This window comes from Nelumbo nucifera, chromosome 6 (genome assembly GCF_055504915.1).
Source record: "Nelumbo nucifera cultivar China Antique chromosome 6, China Antique-T2T, whole genome shotgun sequence".
Lineage (NCBI taxonomy): Eukaryota > Viridiplantae > Streptophyta > Magnoliopsida > Proteales > Nelumbonaceae > Nelumbo > Nelumbo nucifera.
In genome coordinates, this window is record NC_142654.1 from 17,563,128 (window position 1) to 17,586,413 (window position 23,286).

The 23,286-nt window shown below is 36.6% G+C and overlaps 1 protein-coding gene across 6 annotated transcripts; it reads right to left on the reverse strand.

The window, feature by feature from the left end:
* Positions 1 to 11,868: 11,868 nt before the first annotated feature.
* Positions 11,869 to 18,775, reverse strand: LOC104590846 (protein WVD2-like 6). Of its 6 annotated transcripts, none has more exons than XM_088890036.1 (10): positions 18,642 to 18,775; positions 18,391 to 18,561; positions 17,557 to 17,868; positions 17,068 to 17,460; positions 16,924 to 16,982; positions 16,285 to 16,362; positions 16,084 to 16,168; positions 15,700 to 15,771; positions 15,441 to 15,548; positions 11,869 to 12,536 (listed from the first exon to the last, which is right to left on the reverse strand). In XM_088890036.1, the coding sequence occupies exons 3-10, from the start codon at positions 17,830 to 17,832 to the stop codon at positions 12,093 to 12,095; spliced, it is 1,515 nt and encodes a 504-aa protein (XP_088746162.1). In that variant the 5' UTR covers positions 17,833 to 17,868; positions 18,391 to 18,561; positions 18,642 to 18,775; the 3' UTR covers positions 11,869 to 12,092. The 6 variants fall into 6 exon arrangements, with proteins under 6 accessions (XP_088746162.1, XP_088746163.1, XP_010247908.1 ...); XM_088890037.1 differs by adding an exon at positions 17,967 to 18,063 and having other exon boundaries at positions 17,158 to 17,460; positions 18,391 to 18,706; XM_010249606.3 differs by adding an exon at positions 17,967 to 18,063 and having other exon boundaries at positions 18,391 to 18,706.
* Between the last annotated feature and the right edge of the window lie 4,511 nt (positions 18,776 to 23,286).

The window sequence follows — 23,286 nt, forward strand, 5'->3', positions numbered from 1 at the left end:
AAATTATCCCTTAATTATTGAATTTCTTAGGGATAAATGTGTATTTTGACAAAACATCATAATTAAGACATTTAATATTGTAATTTTCTAGAAATTTTATTGCACATAAGTAGACCTGTTCATGGGCCGGGCCGGGCTTGGGCCAGGCTTTTGCTCTTTATTAACATAAATTTTTCAGGCCCGAGCCTGAGCCCGGCCCGACCAACGGGCCTAAAACTTGGGCCCGAGCCCGGCCCTCATAAAAAGCCCGAAGCCCGACCTGGGAGTCTGAGCGCCGGTGCCCTCTGAGGATTGAGAGAATGGTGCCTGCTGAGTTCGCTGATTCCTGGGAGTCTGAGAGTGAGAATAGAAACTGAGAAAGTGAGAAGATAGAAGATGACAAAAGTGTCGGCCAGAGAGAGAGAGAGAAAGAGAACTCACCGCTCGAGAGAGAGAGACGATCTAGATCTGGTGGCGCCAGCTGCCGGTGCCTGAGTTCGCAGAATGAAAACGGTGCGCCTGGGTTCTGGTGGCGCCAGCTGGAGAGAGAATTGAGAAGATAAAAGATATAGTTCTAAGAAGAGAGAGAACTGAGAATGAGAAGAAAGAAGATGAAAACGGTGCTGGCTGGAGAGAGAGAGAGAGATCACCGCCGAAGAGAGAGATGACTACTTCTGGTGGCGTCGGCCGTCAGTGACCAAGTTCACAGGTGCAGCTGGGTTCGTCAGTTCTGAGAGTTGAGAGGGAGAAATGAGAGCCATTTTTGAGAGTGAGAGTGAGAAAGGAGAATGAAAAGAAGTTTTTTAAGTATTTAGGGTTAGGGTTAGGCAGTTTAGGAAAAGTCGGGTCGGGCCAGGCTCGGGCCGGACTTTTTTAACAAATCCCGAGCCCGGCCCGTAAAATAGTCAGGCTCGGGCTTTTAGACCCGAGCTCAAGCCCGCGGGCTAAACCACATGCTCAAGCCCTTCTGAGGGCCGGGCCGGGCCAGGCTACCTGACCCTTGAACAGGTCTACACATAAGTTACCCCTTAATCACTAGATTTCTTGGGAATTTTGACAAAACACTATAAATTTTTTTTTAGCCCCAAAATTTACTCCGAGTGGAGGGGTGGCCACCGAAATTTTATTGATATGCAGAAAACCTTGGGGGGGGGGGGGGGGGGACGTGAAGGACAAAACACTATAATTAAGGCATTTAATATTGTAATTTTAATTAGACATAAATTACCCCTTAATCATTAAATTTCTTGGGGACAAATGTGTACTTTGACCAAACGCCATAGCTAAGACATTTAATATTGTAATTGTAGTTGTTTAACCATAAAAGTCATTTATGTGGATAGATGCCACCTCATCCTCCCTTTAAAATTCACCCAATCAAAAGGAAACGTACCTTCACCTTCACATACACCATTGTAAGTGTAAATTTTCCTCCCATTCAAAGGGAACAAAATTTACAAACAAAAAAAAAATAATTATAAATATATGACATGAAATAATAATTAAAGGAACCAAATCTGAATCTGATAAATTATGTATCATTATAACGTTTTCTTTGATAAATTTCACTGAAAATGGCATCCTTTTTTAAATTGCCTATATTAATTGAAATAAAAGGGCTATTAAAAAGTAGTTGCAATCTAATGCAATTGGACTTCATAAGGGATTTTTTCAAGTCCTATAAGGTGTTAACCCTTATTCTCTATGATCATAACCTTTGTTTGGGGTATTTTGATTTCTCACTAATAAATTATAATAATTAAATTAATATCCAGTAATTTTAACAATACAAAATCTATGTATTTAAAATTTACATGAAACGAAACCATCACTCAATTTAGATGGCAAGTAGTTAAATCATCGGATTAAATGGATCAACCCATGGTGTCATAGTTAAATAATAAATAAAAATTAAAACAAATAAAATTATAAAATTATAAAAAACAAAAAAAATGATATATTTAGCACATTCCTAATATTATATATTTATCATATTAAAAATAAGTACGATAAATAAGAAGAATTATTTATTAGTGATCGACATGAAATACAAAATTCAAAAACCACCTAAAAACAAAACCTTTTTCCTACTCAAGTGGTGGATTAATGGTTCAACCTTTTAGGTCAAATGAGTAAAATAAAAATTTTAAAAAAGATAAAAGCATAGAAAAAGAAAGTTAAACTAACTCGTAAAGAAAATATTTGAATAAAAAACATGTATTTATCATATAAAAAAGTGTAATAAATAAAGTTATTTTTCTTAATGACAAAAATAGAATAAAAAGTTAAACTAACTCATAAAGAAAACTATTTTCCACCTAAATAGTGGCCATCACTCCTTAGGGGTCTATTTATGTGAACCTAACTCGAGTTTGGACTAACATAGCCTTTAGGTAGCTTGAGCCCAAACCAACTATATAAACATATTGCATGTATACATATGTATATGCACACATAAACACATACATTTATGCCAAATTATAGTATGGGCTGATTTAACAACACGAGCCTGGCCCCCTAGCCTGAGCCTAACCCAAGTGCATCAAATTCCAATGCGATTAGGCCTAGATTGGATAGATTAGGCTTAAGCTCTAACCTTAGACCAAATTCTTAGGGTTGCGTCGAGGTTAAGCTTAAATTAGGCCTAACCCATCCAACTTGCTATGGATGCAAATGAATTATTAATAGCAAATTACCATAATACAATATTAACAGAAAATTGCCATATTTAATGAATTGTTTAAATTATATTTTTTTGTTATTTTAATTACTATAAATTGTTTCACAATAGTTAAAATAATAGTAATTATAATTTAATTATTATTGACAATTACTTAAATTGTTAAGTATAAATATAATTAATAATTATGATAATTATTAGTGAAAATTATCATAATTTATGTTACTTAATTAGTTACCAAACTATTCGAAACAATAATTTAATAGTAAATTATCATATTTAATGAATTATTTAAGTAAAATATTAGTAATTAAAGTTATAATGATTTAATAGTAAAATACTATTAAATTAGTGAATTTACCATAATTTTTTAAGTAAAATATCAAAGTAATTAAAATAACAATTATTAAGTTCAACCCAGGCCCAACCCTTAGAATTGGACTTAAGGCCCTAGCTTGAGGCCAAGTCAGATCTGTCCAAGCCGAGCCCAACACATACTAAAATTTGATGCACTCGGGTTGGGCTCAGGCCTGGGCCGACGACCACTAGGCTTGGGTTAGTCAATAAGCACACACTAAAATTTAACCTAAATATGTGTGTGTGTGTGTGTGCATGCAAATAATGTGTCTATATGTGCATGGGCATATGTATATAGTTCTCCTGGGCTCAAGTTGGGATAAGGTTAGGTTGGGCTCACGTTGCCCAAGGGCTAGGCCTAAGCCCGATCCCAAAAAATAAAAGATCTCACTATGGCTTTTAAAACGAGAAGAGGAACAATGAAAAGAACATATTATATGTGTATTTTTATTATAAAAAATACATTTTTTGCTATATAATATATTATCAAGTTGGGCTTGAGCTCGGGTTGGGCTTTTTAGAGAAAGCTTGAGCCTGATATGAAAAAAAATGTTGAGCCAAACTTGTGGACCTAAATTCATGTTCAAGCCCGACTTAGAACGGGTTGGACTAGCCCAACCCATGAAATGTCTAGCACAAAATTGTAGAGCTCAGATTGGCACCCCCTAGAGTGTGCCCTACATGTACATCTCAACTTGCTTTGGGAATATCTCCTATACTTGTTATAGAAAATGTTCCCAATACATGGTTGGATTGTGCTAGTGTGGGGCATGATGTGTTGAGCTCCCATGCAAATTCAGGGTGATGAGCCTTCTAAGCCCAAGCATCCACTGCATCCTACACAATACATGCTCCCATACTCCGGATCTCCGCCCAGTACAAGAAAACGTCCCAACACTTTAAGTAAATATATCTTCTAAAAAACTGTTAGTTTAAAATTTTCAAGCAATCAAATCCCCAAGGATTAGAGATGGAGGGTCATTTTTATCTTTGACAAGGATCAGGGTTGGGGACCGAGATTTGTTTCAAAGTCGGAATTGGGGATGAAGAATATGGTTCTTGTCCTTGCCTTTCCTAAGCTAGAACATCCAGATAACCTCCCAACAAAAAAACATTCCAACTCATTGCAACATGATATGTGTCCGCACATCTCATACATGGTGGGCCACGTTATTATGGTGAGATCAAGGTTCAAAGTATCGGAAATGCAAGGTGTATCGGAAAGACAATTTTAAGAGACGTATCGGGATACGTTTTGGATATGCATGGATACAGATGAAAAATCAAGATACGCATAAATATTTTAAGAAATTCAAATAAATCATAAAAAATATATTATTAAAAATGATGGAATAACTAAAATGTGAAAAAACTAAAATATGAATGTATATACATCAATTTTCAAATAACCAATATAATTATCTTAATATTTATTAATATATAAATTTTAATAATTAATTTCAGCATTTATTAATAAGCACCACTAACAAAAGAAAAACAATTGACTTAAAACAAAAAATGCAGGTAATTACAACAAACAAATCAGACTGGTTTAGTAGCGAAATTATGTGCATTAAAATCTAGTGACCAGGGTTCGAGTCTTGCTATTGTTAACGTGAGAGAGAGAGAGAGAGAGTCATTTATTAATAGAATTAATGAGAGATATGTAATTAGGCGCTAAAATTCAAATTTAAATTTAAATTTGCCTTAAATATAGGAGTAATTAACTAATTAATGAAGAAGTTAGACTTAAATAGATAAGTAATAAAAGCCATTAATAAGAGAGGTTTGGTATTAAATATAGATTAATTGAACAAGGGGAATCGAAATGATTTGGTTTGTATCAGCATGTTTCAGGATTGTATCAGTCGATACAGATCCGAAACGACCCGATACAGGCCCATATCGGCCGATACGTACGAAAAGAAACGGAACCCATGAATTTTACATGTTCTGTGTATCATTTTCTTATGGAAACGGCATATATCAGCCGATACGGGCTGATACGTGCGATATTTTAAACTTTAGGTGAGATATCTAGGATGAGTTTGGATCTGCTCCTCACACACAGCGCACCTCACAACACGTATTATCTATGCACCTGAAATATCTCATACTTGTAAATTATTAATTCATGGGAAGATGTTCCAGATGCACGGCTGAAACATGCTTTGAAGTCGGTGTGAGGCACACTTTGTGAGAAGCAGATCTGATTTCATCCAGAATCCAAATCATGTTGGAATGGTTTCTGTTGGGAGGAGATCCCAATTCCAATATATGAATGATGGTAGTAGTTTTTTCCCGACTCTAATTCTAGCCCCAACAACACGGTCCTAATAGCCATTGCAATCATACATCTAGAATCCAGCTGTACATGGGGAACATCTCCCTTGTCCTTCATGCGAGATATGTTCCTAATGTACAACTACAATAGCTATTGGGAACATGTATTAATATCAGATCTGATTTTTTTTCTTTTGGTAAATATGGTCATAGTTTTGAAATCTTCTATAAATGAACTCTACTCCTTATTAAGCTCTAGCTATCTCCCTCATGGCTAGCAATATATTTATGATGGCTTTAATTTGATAATTTTCATTTTCCTTCTATCTACTTACATTCCAAATTTTAGTGAACACATAAACAAATAGATGAGAATGGATGATGCACGATCTGGTTGCTCCTTGCTAGAGGACAGTTTGGACGTCGGGCTAGTGAGGTCACTTGGCCAAACTGCAAAACAAGACTATCAGAGTGTCCAAGGTGCTTTACCCGATGTGGGCACTCCGATGCTTAAGTTAGCGATGTGGAGATTTAGAGAGAGTTGGGAGTTAGTAGAGAGCTTAGAGAGCTTAGTCGCACATACCTTGTGAGGTTGGAGGGAAGGCCTTTACATAGTGGGCCTCACGACGTATGTTCGAGATCCACTATCCGCCTGATCTGGAGTTGGTTTCTCACCCAAAGATGAACTCCGCATAAGCCGATAAGGCTTATCCAACTCCGTCCAATTCAGGCGGGGAGAAGATAATTCCGTCAACATAGTGTCATGATCCCGAGGAGATTGGAGACATGTGGCTTGCTTCTAGATGGAGGTTATGTGGCACCTTGACAGGTCAGTGCCCGTAGTTAGGCTACTTGAGCCTCGGTCCAGCTAGGTGACCCGAGGTGCGTGAGGTGACTGGGATTGCCGAGGTTGCTAAGGTGTCACCACATCACTTCATCGCTCCGCGTGTCATCACATTATTCGACGGGCCAAATTGTCCCTCATCAAGAATGAATGAACCTGATTCATTTAAGTTGGATTTGGTGTTCATTAATTTAACCATAATCGAAGAGATGATGGGATTTTGAATTCAAATAAACTTAGGATCCATTTGATTCAAAGGAATATGGGGGTTTGAAATCGGAATCAAAATGACCTAATTGTTTGGTTGGGTGGAATGGGATTCCGATTCCCATTTCTAGTGAAATGGCATTTCCCCTTTTGAGAATGGCTTCTGACTCTCCCCTTGAGAATGAGAATCGCATTCCAGCCAACCAAAAAAAGGAAAAAAAAAAAGACAAGTGACTTAAACCCCCTAACCCTCATTGGGAGTCATGCATATCTTATAATTAATCAATTATTTAAAATACTGTATTTATTAAAATTATGATTAATTAATATTGTTAACTAATAAATACTATATTTATTAAAATACTGTTAATTATTAAATCTACTATAATTATTTAGACGTAATCTTCTAATATTTTGAAAAATATTGGTACTTTATTTTTGATTATTTTCTTGACTAAAACTAATTTACGACAACTTTTGGTAATTAAATGTAATTTTCTGGTATTATAAGTATCATATCGGTTAGTTCGATTAACTGGAATTTTTTATTTGATCATCCCGGCCCTCGAATTCCAACACTTTCGCCTGGCCCTTAGCATTCTATTAGTTAATTTCATAGAATATTCTATTAAACTTATAAAACTTCTTAGTTATTCTAGAGACAACTTTACCCTTTTGACTTAAGTTTTTTTGAAATCTTAATGTTTCTTTCAATTTTCTTTTAGCATTATCAGTTCATCAATACTTTAAGGGTGATTTGTGCTTTAGAATGAATATTTAATTAATAAAATCTTGAATGAATAATTTAGTAATTTTGTTTTCATCATAAATCAGCCATAATTATCCTCTCTCTCTCTCTCTCTCCCCTCCTTTCTATACCGTGGATATTATGTGAATTGCTTGGGTCCAAAACTTGCCACACTCATTAGGCGTTATTTTAGGGTTGTGGTGTGTTTTGAAACCTTCTATGGATGTTTTGAAACACAAAATATCACAATTTCACTTCCACACAAAAATCTTATGGATGAATCCATACCATGGTAAATTGGATAATATGGGTTCAAGTATGATACAAAAGAGTCTATGACCAATTAACTGGTATTAAAATAATAACCAATCAAGTGATATTTATCAAAATTCACAGGGGTTTTGATTTGTCAAAGTTCTTGTATTCCAATATTATAGATTTTTCCAATTACTATATATGTAATGTAAGAAATTATTGAAATATATGATCTAAAATTTTGTTATCAGTACATTCATACCACAGTGCAAAACACTTATGGAATGTGGTTAATAGGGCCTAAAAGATTCTAATACACCACATCTTATACAGATCACTTAATATATAGTTTCTCTTCAGTTTTTCAACCAAAAATGTTTCAGTCATTTCCTTTGGTTCTTGATGTGGTAATTGCAGAAAGCAGGCTTACTGGGCATATGGTCAGTTTTTATTTCATTTTGAAGAAAGAGAAACTGATTTCTTTTTGTTGGAATAAGTACCGTTTCAGGATTTGAACATTTAAAGCCTAAAAGCATAAAATAAATTTAGACCTTGTGGGTTCGGGCTTAAAAGTGTTGTGGCTTTAGATTATTTTGCTTCTAAAACCTATTCCTATCAAATGTTCAAAACCCTTTTTTGGCTCATTTGTGTTTCTCATGCCCTAAAGCTCAAAATGAAAAAATTATCCAAACGAAGCCTTCACATTTTTTTATTATGTAGTAGAAAGCCTAAACAATCGGTAGAAATAGGGATTGCAATTTCTACCCTACACTGGTGGATACTTGCCCCTACCCACTCTGATGGGGAGGATTTTGGGGCAGGGACAGGTTTTGGGATTCTATAACCCGTGCAAGTATGGGTAGGGTATGGTTTTATGCTAAACCCGATCCTCCCTAACCTGTATATTGTTAAAAAGCATATAAACTTTATGTATTAAGTGTTGAATTTAATAATATTTTGAGTTTTATGTGAATGATAATTTATAGTTTATGTATTTTTTACATGTCTTAATCAAATAATTGGAAAATTTGTTGTTTATTTATGTTATTTTACTTATTTATGCATTATATAATATGAAATAATGGGAAATTAGGTGCAGGTTAACTTGCCCCTACCCTTGAATGTGGGAAGTGTAGGGTCGATGAGGGTTTTGCATTTTTATGTGTGGGGAGGGTTTGGATTCTCAAAATCTAATCCATTATGAGTTTTGGAATGGGTATAGGTTGGGAGGTTTAGGGAGGCGGGTAGGGTCTAAAATTTGCAAAATCCTCCCCAAACCCACCCATTGCCATCCCTAGGTGTAAAGAAGGGGCAGTCTTGTTAAAAAAGAGCAGTTTTCTTCCTATTTATAGGCTTAGTTTTTTTTTTTTAATATGACTGATTTTGTTAATTTAGCTAATTTTATTACTTGATTCGACCTTCTTCCACTATCATATCAGAAAAACTTGATCATCTGGTCATAAAAATTATAACCAATTCAGCAGCAACAAATAAAAATAAAAAGTGATAACCAATAGATGGTATTCATCAAAATATACAGGGTTATTTAGTATTGGGCTCAAGTCTGACCTGAAGATTTGCAGGTTGGACTAGGCAATTAAAGATCACCCCTAATATCCATTAGGGATGGCAAATAGATGGGATTGGGGAGAGTTTTATAAATTCTAGACCTTACCTGCCTCCCTAGACATCCCAACTCATACCCTCCTCAAAACCCATAGCAGTTTGGATTTTCAAAATCTAAACCCTCCTTGCATGTAAAAATGCATAACCCTCCCCAACCCTACCCTCCCTGCATTTGATGATGGTGGGGTGGCAGGATAGGTCTAGAATCAACATCTAATTTTCTATTATTTCCTATTATACTTAAAATCAACAAACAAGCATTAAAATTTCTAACTATTTGATAAAAATATGTAAAAATTACAAACTATCAATTATTCTTCACATAAAATTTAAAATATTATTAAATTCAACACTTAGTACATAGATTGGCATGCCTTCCAACAATATGTGAGTTGGGGAGGACCAGATTTAGCTTGATAACATATCCTATCCATATGCTGTAAAATCCCAAAACCTATATCCGCCCCAAAATCTTTTTTTTTTCAAGCAAAAGAACCCATCCCATTGAGGTGGGTACTCACTAGGTAGGATAGAAATTGCCCAACCCTATTATCCACTAGTATTCTGTTTCTTCTTTGAATAATTCAAAAATAAAAAGAAGGGGAACTATAAGTCAATGTGTAAGGAATACATGAGCCCACATGTCAGTCACCTTTTGGCCCAACCCATCTCGAGTTAGCCGGTTTTTCTTCACTACCGATTGGTTTCGGGTTGCAAAGATGAACAAACCGATAATTCGGTTCAGTTTTGATTTTCATATGTGAAAACCGAAACCGAACCGAACCGGGTTATGTGAAAAAATATATATTCTGAAAAAATATCTGTTAAATATAGATATTTTAGTTTTAAATAATAAATATATATCTAAAAAAATATATTCTGAAATATATCAGATATATATTTCCAGAAAATATATTTTTAAATATTATATATAATATTAACACTTTGACTTCATATGCATTGTGCAAACTTGGAGTTGGTTGAAACCCAAACTGACCCAAACCGACTCAAACCGACCAAGTCGGTTTTATTTAATAGAGGGTCGATTTTGATTTGATCTATAGGTAATCCAACCAAGTCGAGTCGATTGAAAAAACACTAGTAAACCGACCCAACCCGACCCATGAACAACCCTAATTACTCTAATTCATCACAATATTCCAATCAACCACGCGAGATAAATATATACGGATAAGATAATATGCATCAATTATTAGTATTTTCTAAAAGAATTAAATCAAGGGTAAATTGTTGAAACCAGTTTCTGACAATTGCTGAAACCTTTCCTACATTTTGCTAATCATAGTCAATTCGCTTCAAGTTTCTAACATGGTTGCGTTGCATCTCCACCTCTTTCATTAAAAAAATAAGCATTAAAATTCAAATCTGACAAAAAAAAGGGCCCTCCATTCACAACTTGTCAAGCTTTAAACAAAATTTTGAAGTAAAAAAAGAAAAAGGCAGAAAATTGCTTATAAAAAATAAAATTCACATATAGGACGAGCCATGCATGAAACCAAGCGTTTACCAACTAAAACAAACAGGTGCATGCTTGTCTAATTCTCAACTGAGCCTAATTAATGCTTGATCAGTTTGATCCAAACTCTGAAGTGGGAATTAGGTTAAGTTGTTGAAACCCAAGAGAACTTATCTTTTCTTCTCTCTGGTTTCAAGAATGTCTTTTGTAGTAATGAGTAATCAGTAGCTCAATGAGCTTACAGGTAACGACACCGCTACAGGTCTTGTACTCCTTGGTTTCTTTTATATTTTCTTTCTGGTTTTCAAATTTCGTTCTTTTGGGACTATTATGATGATGTTTAGAAGTGTGGGCATTTACTATGATCGATTTTTAAGAAAAAATGTTCATGCTTTCAAGACCTGTTTTTACAAAAAAAAATGCTTTAATTTTATTTGAGTGTATTTCTGCCACATAGGCAGTGAGCAACACTATGTTGTTTAGTAAGATAATTTTCACCACTGTTTTTCATGTATGTGCTGACAGGTAAGCACCACATAGGATACATGTAATCGCCAATCAGTTAACCATTGAGGAAAACAGTTCACCGATGCATCAAAGGCCAAATTTGACGTTTCATGCATCGGTGAGGTCCCGTTTACGAGACATACCTGATTTTTCAATAAACACATGAACCAAACAATAAAATATATAGGTGTTTGTTGAAATGCCTATGTGGATCCGATGTAACACCGTTTTTTTAAAAAGCAGCTACAGTTCCATCCCCTATAAGATAAAAAAAGGGGAAAAACTCCTGAATAATACCCTGAACTGTTTTGCCTAACCAAACAGCCTTTCCAAATATAATGAAGACACAACTCAGCCATTCCAAACACCGCCTAACTGGTCCAAAAACAGATTGAAACATGATATTAATTATAATTTGAATGAATAATACATGGTAAGGATGTAGAACTAGAAATCCTTATTAATCATTCAAAATAGAATAAATGGTACTCGTAATTTGGATGAATACATGGTACCCGTGTAGAATTCCTTATTAATCATCCAAAATCATCATCATCATCATCTAACCTTTGTCCCAACTTAACTCATTTCTTGCCACTTCAACCCATGTAGATGTAGTTGTTGGAAGGAGATCCCAACTCGTTGTTGGAAGTGGAACAAATCCTATAGCAAAACGGAACAGAAAAATTGGGAGAATAGGGTGCACATATTACACGTTCCAAAATAATGTATCTTGTCTTTACGAAAAATTGGGAAAATTTGGGACAATGGGGAGCAAAATTGGAATAAATCGGTGACGTTCTATTATTCCAAAATAATATATCTTATCTTTGCGAATTGCGTTTTTTGTTTTTTACTCTTAGAGAAGCACCCGAGTTTTTTCCCTTTTATTTACAATCAAATAATGAGAAAAAGATTGTTAATTTCATCAGAAAGCCTATAAAATCGTGAACAATCGTTAAAATCAGCTAATTGCTTGCTGAAAAGAGTAAAATACAAGCACAATTACATTTACCTTAATCTGTCAGGAAGCAGTAACTGCATAAAAACTCACTCACCCTATCTATTCACAACAGCTTCAACTTCCAATCTGCACAATGAAGAAGCAAGAGTATGAAGAATGATATATTTAACCTTTAACAACTTCATCAGAAGTAATCCCAGAATCAGGTAAAAGCATTGACACATCATTCTCTGCGGAATTCTCAATAGACCCCTTCCCAGCTGTAGCTTCAATTCTGAGGGAAGAATCAATGGGTTTGTTTTGATCTTCTTCAGTTTCTCCTATGCAAGCTTCCTGGCTGTCATGTTCTGCCTCTATGGTCTTTGGTTTTGACTTGAGAGGCTTCACTTCAGTCTTTGTATCAGCGGACTTCAAAGATGAAAGCTTGGAGATTGACTTTCTAACGGGCTTCTTCAAACCAGTGGAATCTCCAGTAGTGTTTGTTGCTCCTCTGGCTGACTTCTTGGCTTCCAGGTCCGGACGTGGGCTTTGACAAGACCCTTCTGAATGGTTGTCCGCAGAGCTTTTGTGCCTTCCAAGCTTTGGTGATACAGCACGTGTGGTTGGTATCTATAACGATTAACAACAGGATAACATTAGAACGAAAGGCATCATGTTCATGCATCCATATACACAGAAAGCAATCCATGTAAGCAGCAGTGGGGAGGGAAATTACATTTTCCGGCTGAATTTGACGTATGTGACAGGAAAAGAAAATTAGGATTGTTTCTTTCTGAAATGGCAAAACTTCGGATTGACAAGTGCGAGAATATGAGTTGTAGTCTAAGAACAACCACTTTGTGACCCACAAAAAAACACAACGTCAAAGGTTAGGTCCATACTAGCTTCCAGACCATGCCTCTAATACCCCAGTTAACCAGAACCAACATTCAGTAATGACTTTTGATAGGAAAAAAAAAAATTCAAGAAAGCTTGAAACTGGTGACTTGGTTTAAGGATTTTGTGTTTAGGACAAGTATGGAGAGAAGCAAAGAAACTTGTTTGGTCCTGCACAACCAAACAAGCTTTGCATTGTACTCCTGTTACCCATTGGTCCCATTCTGTTGACACTTTGATCTTTACTGGAGGTAAGGTTGCAGAACTTTGAGTAAAATTCCAATACATTGAAGAAAATTCCATCTTTCTAATGATAGAGATATGGCAATTTGACCTGCCCATGTTGGGGCTCCAACCTGCCCCGCCCCAGTTGGGGTGGGTTTTTTTTTATTGCTGATTGGGGTCAGGGCTGGTTTTGGGGAAATCTGAAACTTTGCAACCGGAGACGGGGAAGGGGTGGATGTTTGTCCACCCTGGCCCCGATCCTGGCCCCAAACCCATCCAGATTAAAAGTGTGTGCGTGTGTGTACTATATATATATATATAATTTTAATATATATTATCATATTATGTACTTCTAGGTAGGTTTCAAAAAAATATAAAAAATAAGTTTGCAAGTAGGAATGACTCAGGGAGGGGCAAATTTGGGGATTCCCATTCCCCATGGGGATGGGGATGGGATTTGGATTTTTAGCTCTGTTGGGGTAGAGGGCGGGGACAGGGTGGGGTATTTGAGTTTGGGGTCGGGGACAAAGTATGCAAAACCTGGCCTCACCGTGCCCGGTTGCCATTCCTACCAAGGATGCATATTAGTGAATACCAAATCCAGTGTAATACCTTTTTCAAATTTTCACATGTTTTGAACCGACTCTTAAGCATCTCACATACGTAACCCATTTTCTACTAGGAACCTTCTGGAATGTGAAGGGACATATTAAACAAACTGTCCTTTCAAGCTGAAAACCTTCTGGAATGACCATGTGTACAATTCCCCAGTTCATGGAACACCATATCCCACTTTCTACCGACACTTTTCCATCTAATAACTACGCATCTAAGATGTCAAAAAGGGGAAAAAGCAGGATTATTTTGGAAACATGGGCAGGGCTTTCAAGCTGAAATTTCTGTCATGAATAAGACATAAGGACATGTTAGGCCACACCTATATTTCCATGTAGAAGATTCCTGCGTTGTTTAGTGTTATCCAAATAACTTGTACTTAACAAAACAGTATAGGAGCCCAAGTAGCAGCAAGAGATCTGCACGTTTGAAATGCAATTCTCTCATTTGGTTTCTGGTTTCAGCCCAATATCCCTTGCCATGTGACAGACTCAGTATCTGCTGGGCATCTTTTGTTCAGAATTTGAAATCCTAACAGCTATCATTACGAGGGGAAGAGTCCAATATATGCAGGGGTATTAAGTTAATGTCAAGAAAAGAAGCATGGTCAATTTTTAGAGAGATTTTCTTTATATATTTATTATATTTTCTATGTATGTTACTACAATTTATTTCTTTTTATAACTAATTTAGATATTTTCTTTCTATTACATATATGCTCTTTTTAATATGAATCTCATCTTTTTGAATTTTTATTTTGTATCTTGTTTTATGTTTACGACCTTTCCTGTCTAAACTAAATAAGCATACATACTAAATTTGTGGAAATGGCTTTAAATAGAATGAATTGGAGAAACAAGATTCATGTAGCTGACCCCATCTAGTTGGGAGAAGGCATGGATGATGATGATGATGATGATGATATGTACATACTAAATTCATTTGTAATTTCTATGCATTTAAGGATGGACTGTATGTGTGTGCTATATATTATATTTTTTAGTTTAACCTTCTTTACCTAAATAAGTAATCTGTTTGCCGTGTGTGTCATGGGCGAACATGTGAATGGAAATGCCATTCTCACATGTGGTGGTACATTGAGAAATAATAGTGGAGACATGTACATTTTGATTAAGAAAGATATTACGAGTTTCTTTTGAGTTTAAATTGTTTTATTTTATGAATAGCCAACCAAATAATCAAGTTTTCTTGAACTTTGGGGAGTATTTTAAATAATATATATTTGAAGTTTTCATTTTTTTTTTCTAATTTAATGCTGTGTATTTGAGGCATGAACCTCATCAAACCCAAGGCAATTGCCTCAATCCATCAATAAAGTGTTTGAGGCTAGGCATTTTGGCTTGGCCTCGCCTCAAAGTGTTTTAAAACCATGGTTTGACCATTCCTATTTAGCTATCATCTATTCTCCCAACGTTTCATTATTTGGTTTATTAACAAAAAAAATTATGGAGGGTATAAACATTATCATATTGTTATTTTTTTTTGGTAGAAAAAAAAAAAAGATATGACAAGTATGCAAGTGTTGGTAAATTTAGTATGGTGTAAACACTGAAAGTAACTAAGCCTGAAAAAAAAAAAAACCTTAAAAATATAGTATCAGGTATCAGCATATTGGATAAGATATCAATATCAGTATCTTGGATTTTGAACAACAAAGCCTCTTATCAGTAGTTCCCAACTTCCTATATCCCGATCTGGGCATCTTAGGGGTACACTTTAGAGTGTGTGAAGTATCTTGTCATTGGTTTGTTTTTCAGAGACTGATGGAATGGTTACCTTCTTTAGCTCAACCTTTGGAGGAGGTTCTTTATAGAAACATGGCATTGGTGTAGCTTTAAATGTCAAACTCTTTCTTAGTTGTTTGATCTCTGCCTCCTGACTCTCCTACAAGCAAAAATGGAGAATGGAGTGAGTTGTAAATATATAGCACTGGAAACAAGCCAATCCATAAAGAAGGGGAAGAAAAGGAAAAAGGAATAAGAAAAAAGAGATGAAAAATATCTGTTTGATTTCAAAGGAAGATACTTTCCAGTACCTTTGTTTTTTCCTGCAAGTTGTTTTTCTCCAATTCCTTTGCATGAATCTTCTCTTCTAGTTTTGAAAAGAACTGAGGAGTGGAACCAGAATCAATTTACTTCTTGCATCCAGATCAATCCAAGTAGTTAATCATTCATGTAAATGTGATGCTACTGAACTATGAAGGACTATTATGCAGATTATTATTATCAAAATAATAGAGATTTTGGGTTAATGCAAGCACCAACTAATTTGATCATTTTCCTTTTGTAAAATATAGTATGCAAGTTAAAGGGTGTGAGACTAATCAGGAAAAAAAATTAAAGTGGGTGGGAGATTGCAGAGAAAACAACAAAGAGATGAAAACAGCTCGTGGGTGCTAAACAAATTAAAGTGACCTCACCTCTTTTCGTTTTTCTGCTCGCTCGTCCAGTCTGAAGGCAAATCCAGACCCTGTGCTTTTCCGTATCCCACGAGGGGTAGTGCTTCTGGTTACAGTCATAATGAAAATGATTGACGGAATGTTATAAATCTATGCATGGAAGAGAACCAGGAAAGTAAAGATGCAGTTGAATAAGATTGAAGTCCAAGAAAGAGTAAATACGAGGTGGTAGATTGTGCATCCTCATCATGTTTAACAGGCAATGCTTGTTTCATTAGCTTTAGATCTTGACCATTTGATCTGCAGTTATATAAAAAAAATAACAGATTCAGTAGATATTATACACATTATATCATGTGAAATCATGGTTAGTTGTCAAGCAATGAAGGAATGCAGACATAATTATATAATTGCATTGTATTATATGCATAAAAAAGTAACTAATAAATGAAACTAAGGATACATTCACCAATATACAGAATACTATGAATAGAAGTTGCAAATTGACAAGTTTTCTCCTTATTTTTCCTGGATTGCCTATTGGTAGGCAAACCTATTTATACATATGAGAATTATAAGCTAAATCAAACATGACACTCTTTAACATATTGTCATTTACTGAAATATAGTAAATGAATATCATTTTAACAATTTCTGACAATATAAACTTACATTATATTTGAAAATTATAGGCTAAATAACAGAAAGTTCTCTCCAGACTGTCTTAGGTTATTGTCTGTTAAATGGGTATCACTTTATGTCAAAATAAAACAAGTAGAAATGTAGAACTAATCTACAGCTCATAGAAGTAAATGAGACTACAGAAGCATAACTCTGTAGGTTGTAAGAACAATAACTTACGGGTGTTCTTTGGGTTGTGGTCGACTGCCAGTTGCATCTAAGGAAACAGATTTGCTAACCTGATTTTAAGTAAACACAAAATAAGGTAGTGCGGACAAAGGAAAAACACTAAGAGATACTGGGAAGAAGGAAAAACACCCCTACCACAGAACGTCGGATGCTAGAAGCAGATGTTAAAGTGGTCCGTCGGGCAGAAAACCCACCACCATTTGATTTAGCATCCACAGAACTCACCCCGTTGGAGGCTTTCCTGTTGAGATTATTTACACGAGAAGTTGATGAAGTGGCATGTCCATTCGAAACTGAGGCCTCACTTTCTGTGTCATTTGCTCGGGTGTGTTTAGAATCCAATTTCACCGACTTGACATCAAAGCTCTTCTTCAAACCAATGGTAAGCATCCCCCTTGAAGGGAAGGAAAGACTTTGAGACATGCTTGGCCTCTGAGTTCGAGAAAATGAAATTGGAACTTTCCCATTAGCTTGATCCTTAGGTGTTTTAGTGTTCTTCAAGCCATTGTCACGACCAGATCCAGGTTTCTAAATACAGAAGAATATCATCGTATCCATGTCTCCACACCCAATCATTCATCCAACAAAAACAATTCGAAGGAATTAAGGCATGTTAGACCTTACCTTTAAAGTATTCGACCCTTTTGTTATTGAAACAGTCTTAGAGCTTTCGACCTCCTCTCCAGAAGAGTTAATTCCTTCAATTTGGGATGCATCTTCAGAAACTCCATTTACTTGCGACATATCTACATCATTGTCAGCGTTCTCGTTTTCCTTGTTTATATTCAGAACTACATTTTCCATGGGAGAAGTTTCCTCAACAACACCATTGTCCATGGGAGAACTTTCCTCAACAATACCATTCCCATTTTCCAAAACAGCCCCGCTCTCAGAGTCCATTTGGTAACTAAACCTTCCAAGCTCGAAGAGACAGGTCTGCAAGGTTGTAGTTTAAAGAACATATTTTAGCAGTCTTAAAAATGCCAACCTTGAATAAGGTATAAAATTTAAGATACTAAAAGTTAGAGTGCAACCAGAGATAATTCTCAGAACCTAAACCCCCATATCCCCTCTGCAACATGTGCAACATTTTCCATTTCCTTCACTACGGAAGTGAGATAAAAGATATCCCTACACAACCAACAGGCAGGCAATCTAAAAATAAGAGTAACCAAAACCACGTCTGTATAATCTTTATCAAATTAAACAGTAAAGAAATTCAAGTAGAAAAGAAAAGACTAACAGATCAAAATATCAGAGATCTAACTCGATTTTGCTTTGTAGAGACCAATTTAGACACAAAAAAAAAAACACAAAAAAAAGAAAAAAACACAAAAAAAGAAAAAAAAAACTAAAAGTACGTGAACACAACCTTATAATTCCAATATCCAAACTATCAAGCATCCAACAAAAGCAATTTTACACAGATCGAGCACGAGAATTACATATCAAACTGACCTCCCAAAACCGAAGATTAGGGTTATGCTTGGAGAACGGAATGCTTCAAGTGGCTTCCGAAAGGATTGAGAAATGCTCCGATTCCCATGGATTTCAGAACTAAATAAGAGCCGCCAAAATTCGAATTTTCAGAAAGCTCTAAATAACTGTTTCGTTATCAAGACCGAAACCCTACTACAACAGAGATTTTCAGTTAGAAGAAACCCTAGCTCTGATTCTGAACTACCTGAAGCTTCAATTCAGGTCAGCACCTGGTTCGTGAAGCACGACAGAGCAGAGTCCGTTGTTCAGACAAAGGTAACAGAAGTAGAAGGGCGAGCCTTTCAAAGTTCAAACATAGTAGATAAAATCATAAAAACACCCAAATTACGAAATTGCTCTAAACTTACCCTACATCCCAATCCTACCCTTTCTTTTCAGAAATTGACAAATTCATCCCAACCTTTAAGTACCCTTGAGAGTTGAAGTCATTTTGGAATATGACAAGGGTAAATTTGTCACACAAGTTGGTCCTTCTTGGGTTTTAACCGAAGAAAAGAAACAGGGGGCTCTGTTTGGAGAACGTGAGGGGGCCGATGGTGTTCCGTCCTTCTCGCTGACGTGGCACGATCTAGCTTCTTGATTGGTTGGCTGATCGGCAACCGTGACGTGTAGGCTGGAGCGATGAGCTGTCAGAACGTGCTAGCGATAATTGGGTTGCAAGGGAGGAATCGTACGGTTGGATCCAACTCTGAAGCCGAATCCCGGCCGTTGGTTTCGCAAATGAAAGAGAATCTGGCGTTTACAGCTTTAGCGGGTGGCACGTTGCATCCAAGGCTGGCGCCCAAGTCGTCGTGGCTGCATTGCATTGCTTGACAATGATAGACGCTAGAATACGCACTTGTGCGAGTTGAGCCACCACACGTCCAATGATTGGGATCATCTGTAGTGGGGGATCCAACGGTGCAGATACGTGAACAACCGTGAGGTGCGAACAGTATATATAATGTGGAGAAACCCTAGGGAGAAGAGATGGGTCCACATCATGTGGATAGAACTAGACCCACGTGGAAAGCGGGACCCACCTGCTTTTAATATCTCGTGTTTATATTAGATGTCTCGATCTTTCTCCGCATTGGATTCTTGGAATGTTTCGGTGGGATTTTGGAGTATGTGGGGATGAGATAAGAGTCAGCACTGAGAGTTACCGCGCGCCAAATACAGTTGCGGTCTGTTTGTCTCCCTTTTCTCTGCTTCTCGCTTTTCACCTTTGTCGAGTTAAAATATTTTTGAATGACTAAATTGCCCTTGAATTTTTTAGCTAATCCTTGTGATGGCTAGAAAGAGATCGAGTCTGGATGGACCAGTTAGATGATAGATCCGGGTCTAGTTCCAATTGAATGAATGTTGACTTGTTGAGCTTATAAGGTTTTATCTAATGTTTTAAAAACCGGACCGGAACTGGAACTGCTTTGGCCGATTTCTTATGAGTGGTTCAACCGTGAACCTTCTAATCTGAATGGATCAGCCTACACTTTAAAAATTAAAATAAATAAATTGGCCCAAAAATCATTGTTTGGGTCAAATAGGGCGGTGTTTGGCATTGGTGCCGTTTTCTGAGGAAACGGTGCTGGAAGCAATGTCCTCTTGTTTGGTACTGTTTTCTTAAAAAAAAATATTGCTCCAGACCATACCTTGGAAATTAGGAAAGTGTGGTCTGGAGCAATGCCAAATTTGATGTTTTTTGGGAAAACGGTGCATTGCTGCCAACAATGCAATGACGTAGCATCAATGTGGCATCATCTTGGACGTTGGATAATAAGATCAATGTTGAAAATGTTGTTGTCAGCATTGATACCAAACAAAGCCAATGATGTTTTCTCAAAAAACACCTATGTGGCAGCACCAATTCCAAACAAAAAATATTACAACCCCACATGCCCAATACCCTTTTTCTTAGAAAAAGGTGTGATGTTCCCAGCACCGATGCCAAACACCTACCAGGTTAACGGATTAATTACCTAGGTCACCGAGTAATTAAAAAAAGAATTAAATTAAATTAAGTTGAAAAAAATATATATAGCAGCATTATCATTATCATTTTGTTTATAATGTACAAGTCAATTAGGTTGCGTTTGGAAACGATGCAAATAGAGTGTAAATCCCAGTTCAGGGTAAATTTGCATTTTGATTCACTTTTGCCTGTATTTGGAAGCATTACATTTTTGCATTGACAAATGAAAGATCAATGCTTATTTACATTGATAATAAGATGTAAAAGTACATCAATAAAAAAGAAGTAAATTTGCATTCAAGTGGGCTTTTGATAAATATGCTTTATTGTAATTCATGTTTGCATCCATTATAGCTAAAAATCTGTTTGGTAAGAAGATAAATTTGTCAATGCAAAACTAACCCAACTTTGTAATTTATATCGACCATTTTACACTTTACATATTTACATTCACACTTATTTGCACAGTCTCCAAATGCAACCTTAGTAAATAGCTCCAAGACTAGACACATCTCAGTATAGAAAATTAATCAATAGTTTTCATGTCTAACCAACTTCATCAAACGGTAGAGTGAGCACTTGTCATTGATACAGAGAAGATGCTTAAACTAACTCGTGTAATTAAGTCGCAACTGATGAAATATGGCAGTGGGACTGGTTTTTTTTGGTAGAAAATTGATTTATTCAAGAAAGAAACAATGAACAAACAAACGAGAAACTAACAAAGTCCGGAAAAATCCAGCAGCAAAAGCTCGGACAGAACTAATGGAACAGCACAAACAAAATCACAAGATAAATCACATCTATCCGCTTCATGAACTACCCTATTTAAAGATCTAGAACATCACTGAAAAGAGAAATTTCTTCTTTCCGGCAACTTGTTTGAGAAAGTATTCTCAAGGACAGAGATCTTCATCTCAGATTTTATCAGCAGCTTTTGTGATTTTCTTGTCTTCTTCCACCACTTTTTTAGGCATGAAAGCTTTTGTTTTCACAATTTTTTCCTTTAAAGCATTTGGTTGCAATGCAAATCTTGACTGGTGCAAAACATGTACCCGTTTAAGTTTGCAACCGTTTGTTTGAAACATCATGCATCCAACAAAACTCCTGGAGTTGATGCTGAGCTATCTTCCACCAAGGCCGGAAATACAGAGATCACACCCAGTGTCGATGCATGCGCATATGCGCATATATTATCCTCTGTAACATACAAAATGTTCATTGATGGTTCATTTATTCCGTCATCTGAAATGGTGGGCCCTCCTGCATGACATCCAATATGCCGAGACCGGATCTGCTCCTCACATAGGGCGTTTCACACGTACGTCCTATCATGTATCGAGAACATCTTCTGTACTTGTAAATTATTTTTCATAGAGATGGTCCCAATGCACAGTAGATGTACATGTAAAGCGCCCAAGTGTGAGGAGCACATCCCGTTCCCAATATGCCCACTATTTAAATCTCAAGACTTTGGTCTGACTGAAGAATGGTAGCTGGTAGAATGCCATAAGTGGATTCCTTGGAGTTTGAAATATTCAATCCAAAACTGACTGAAGAATGGCGGGTCTTGGTCGAAAACAATGGCTATTGGTGTTCCATGAAGTTTAGCTATATCCCAAACATAGGCTTTAGCTACCTAGGTTGCATTGTAAGGATGGTGAAGAACAATGAAATGGCCATACTTTGTCAATTGATCAACAACAACCATGATTATTGACTTACTAGTGGAAGGGGGAAGGCCAGATATGAAGTCCATCAACACCTCATCCTAGACATGCTGAGGGATTGGTAGAAGTTGAAGTAATTCAACTGATTGTTGGGTCTCATATTTCTATAGTTGGGACACTCAAGGTTTAAAGTATCGACACATATCGGTCCGACGGCCAATACGTATTATTTCAGGAGCTCCCCGATACGCTCCTACAAAGAATGTATCAGGGTTCTAACCGGTTCAGGGGGTGGAGGAGCCTTAAACTGCCCCCCTGAACCGGTTTTGAAAAAAAAAAAAAAAAACACTGTCGATATCGTCCAATACACCCCTACCGGTGTAAAAAGCGCATCAATATTTAGAACCTTGGGGACACTAGGTAGGTAGCTAATTACTCTTGTATGGCCTTCTTCATACCTTGCCAATGAAAATGAGAAGCTAGGAGGTGATAAGTCCATAGAATACCAAAATGCCCACCCAAGGGGCTATCATGAAATAGGTTTAGGAGCTTTAGAATGTGAAAAGATGTTGTAGGAGACACATAGGTCTCCTATGTGTCCATATATAGCTGTAGAGTATACATGGAAAAGATGTTTGTAGTATAGTACTACTTCAACAACTATATATCCATGTATAGCTGTAGAGTCCTTGTTTAACTATTCCCGAGTAACGAATAGTTGGACCGAGACACCACCATCTGAGCTAGTTTAGTCATCTTGGACAAGGCGTTTACAACCTTATTGGATGGCTCATGTTTATATTCAATTACGTAGTCAAAGCCCAAGAGTTTGGAGAGCCACCTTTGCTACTCTGTTGTGTGAATTCACTGTTCAATAAGTTATTTCAAGCTCTATTGATCTATTCATAGAATACATTGGTAGCCTAGGAGATGGGCTCTCCATTTCACGATAGCCAACACTGTGGCCATTGGTTCTCATTCGTAGACAAACTTTGCCTGGGCCTAGGCCAAGATGGCCTTGATGAAATAGGCTAGTGATGCTGCACGATTTGGGCATTCCTAACTGGCTATGGCCTGGCTTCTGACTGGAACAAACGGCACCTGAGAGGGGGGAAAAAGTGAAGGGTTCCCAGGGAGTTATCCCGGTGGGAACACTCCGATGGCTAAGTTAGAACTGGAGTAAATTTCAAATATAGTAGAGAGTAAGAGTGCTCAAAGTGCTTAAGCTTCAAT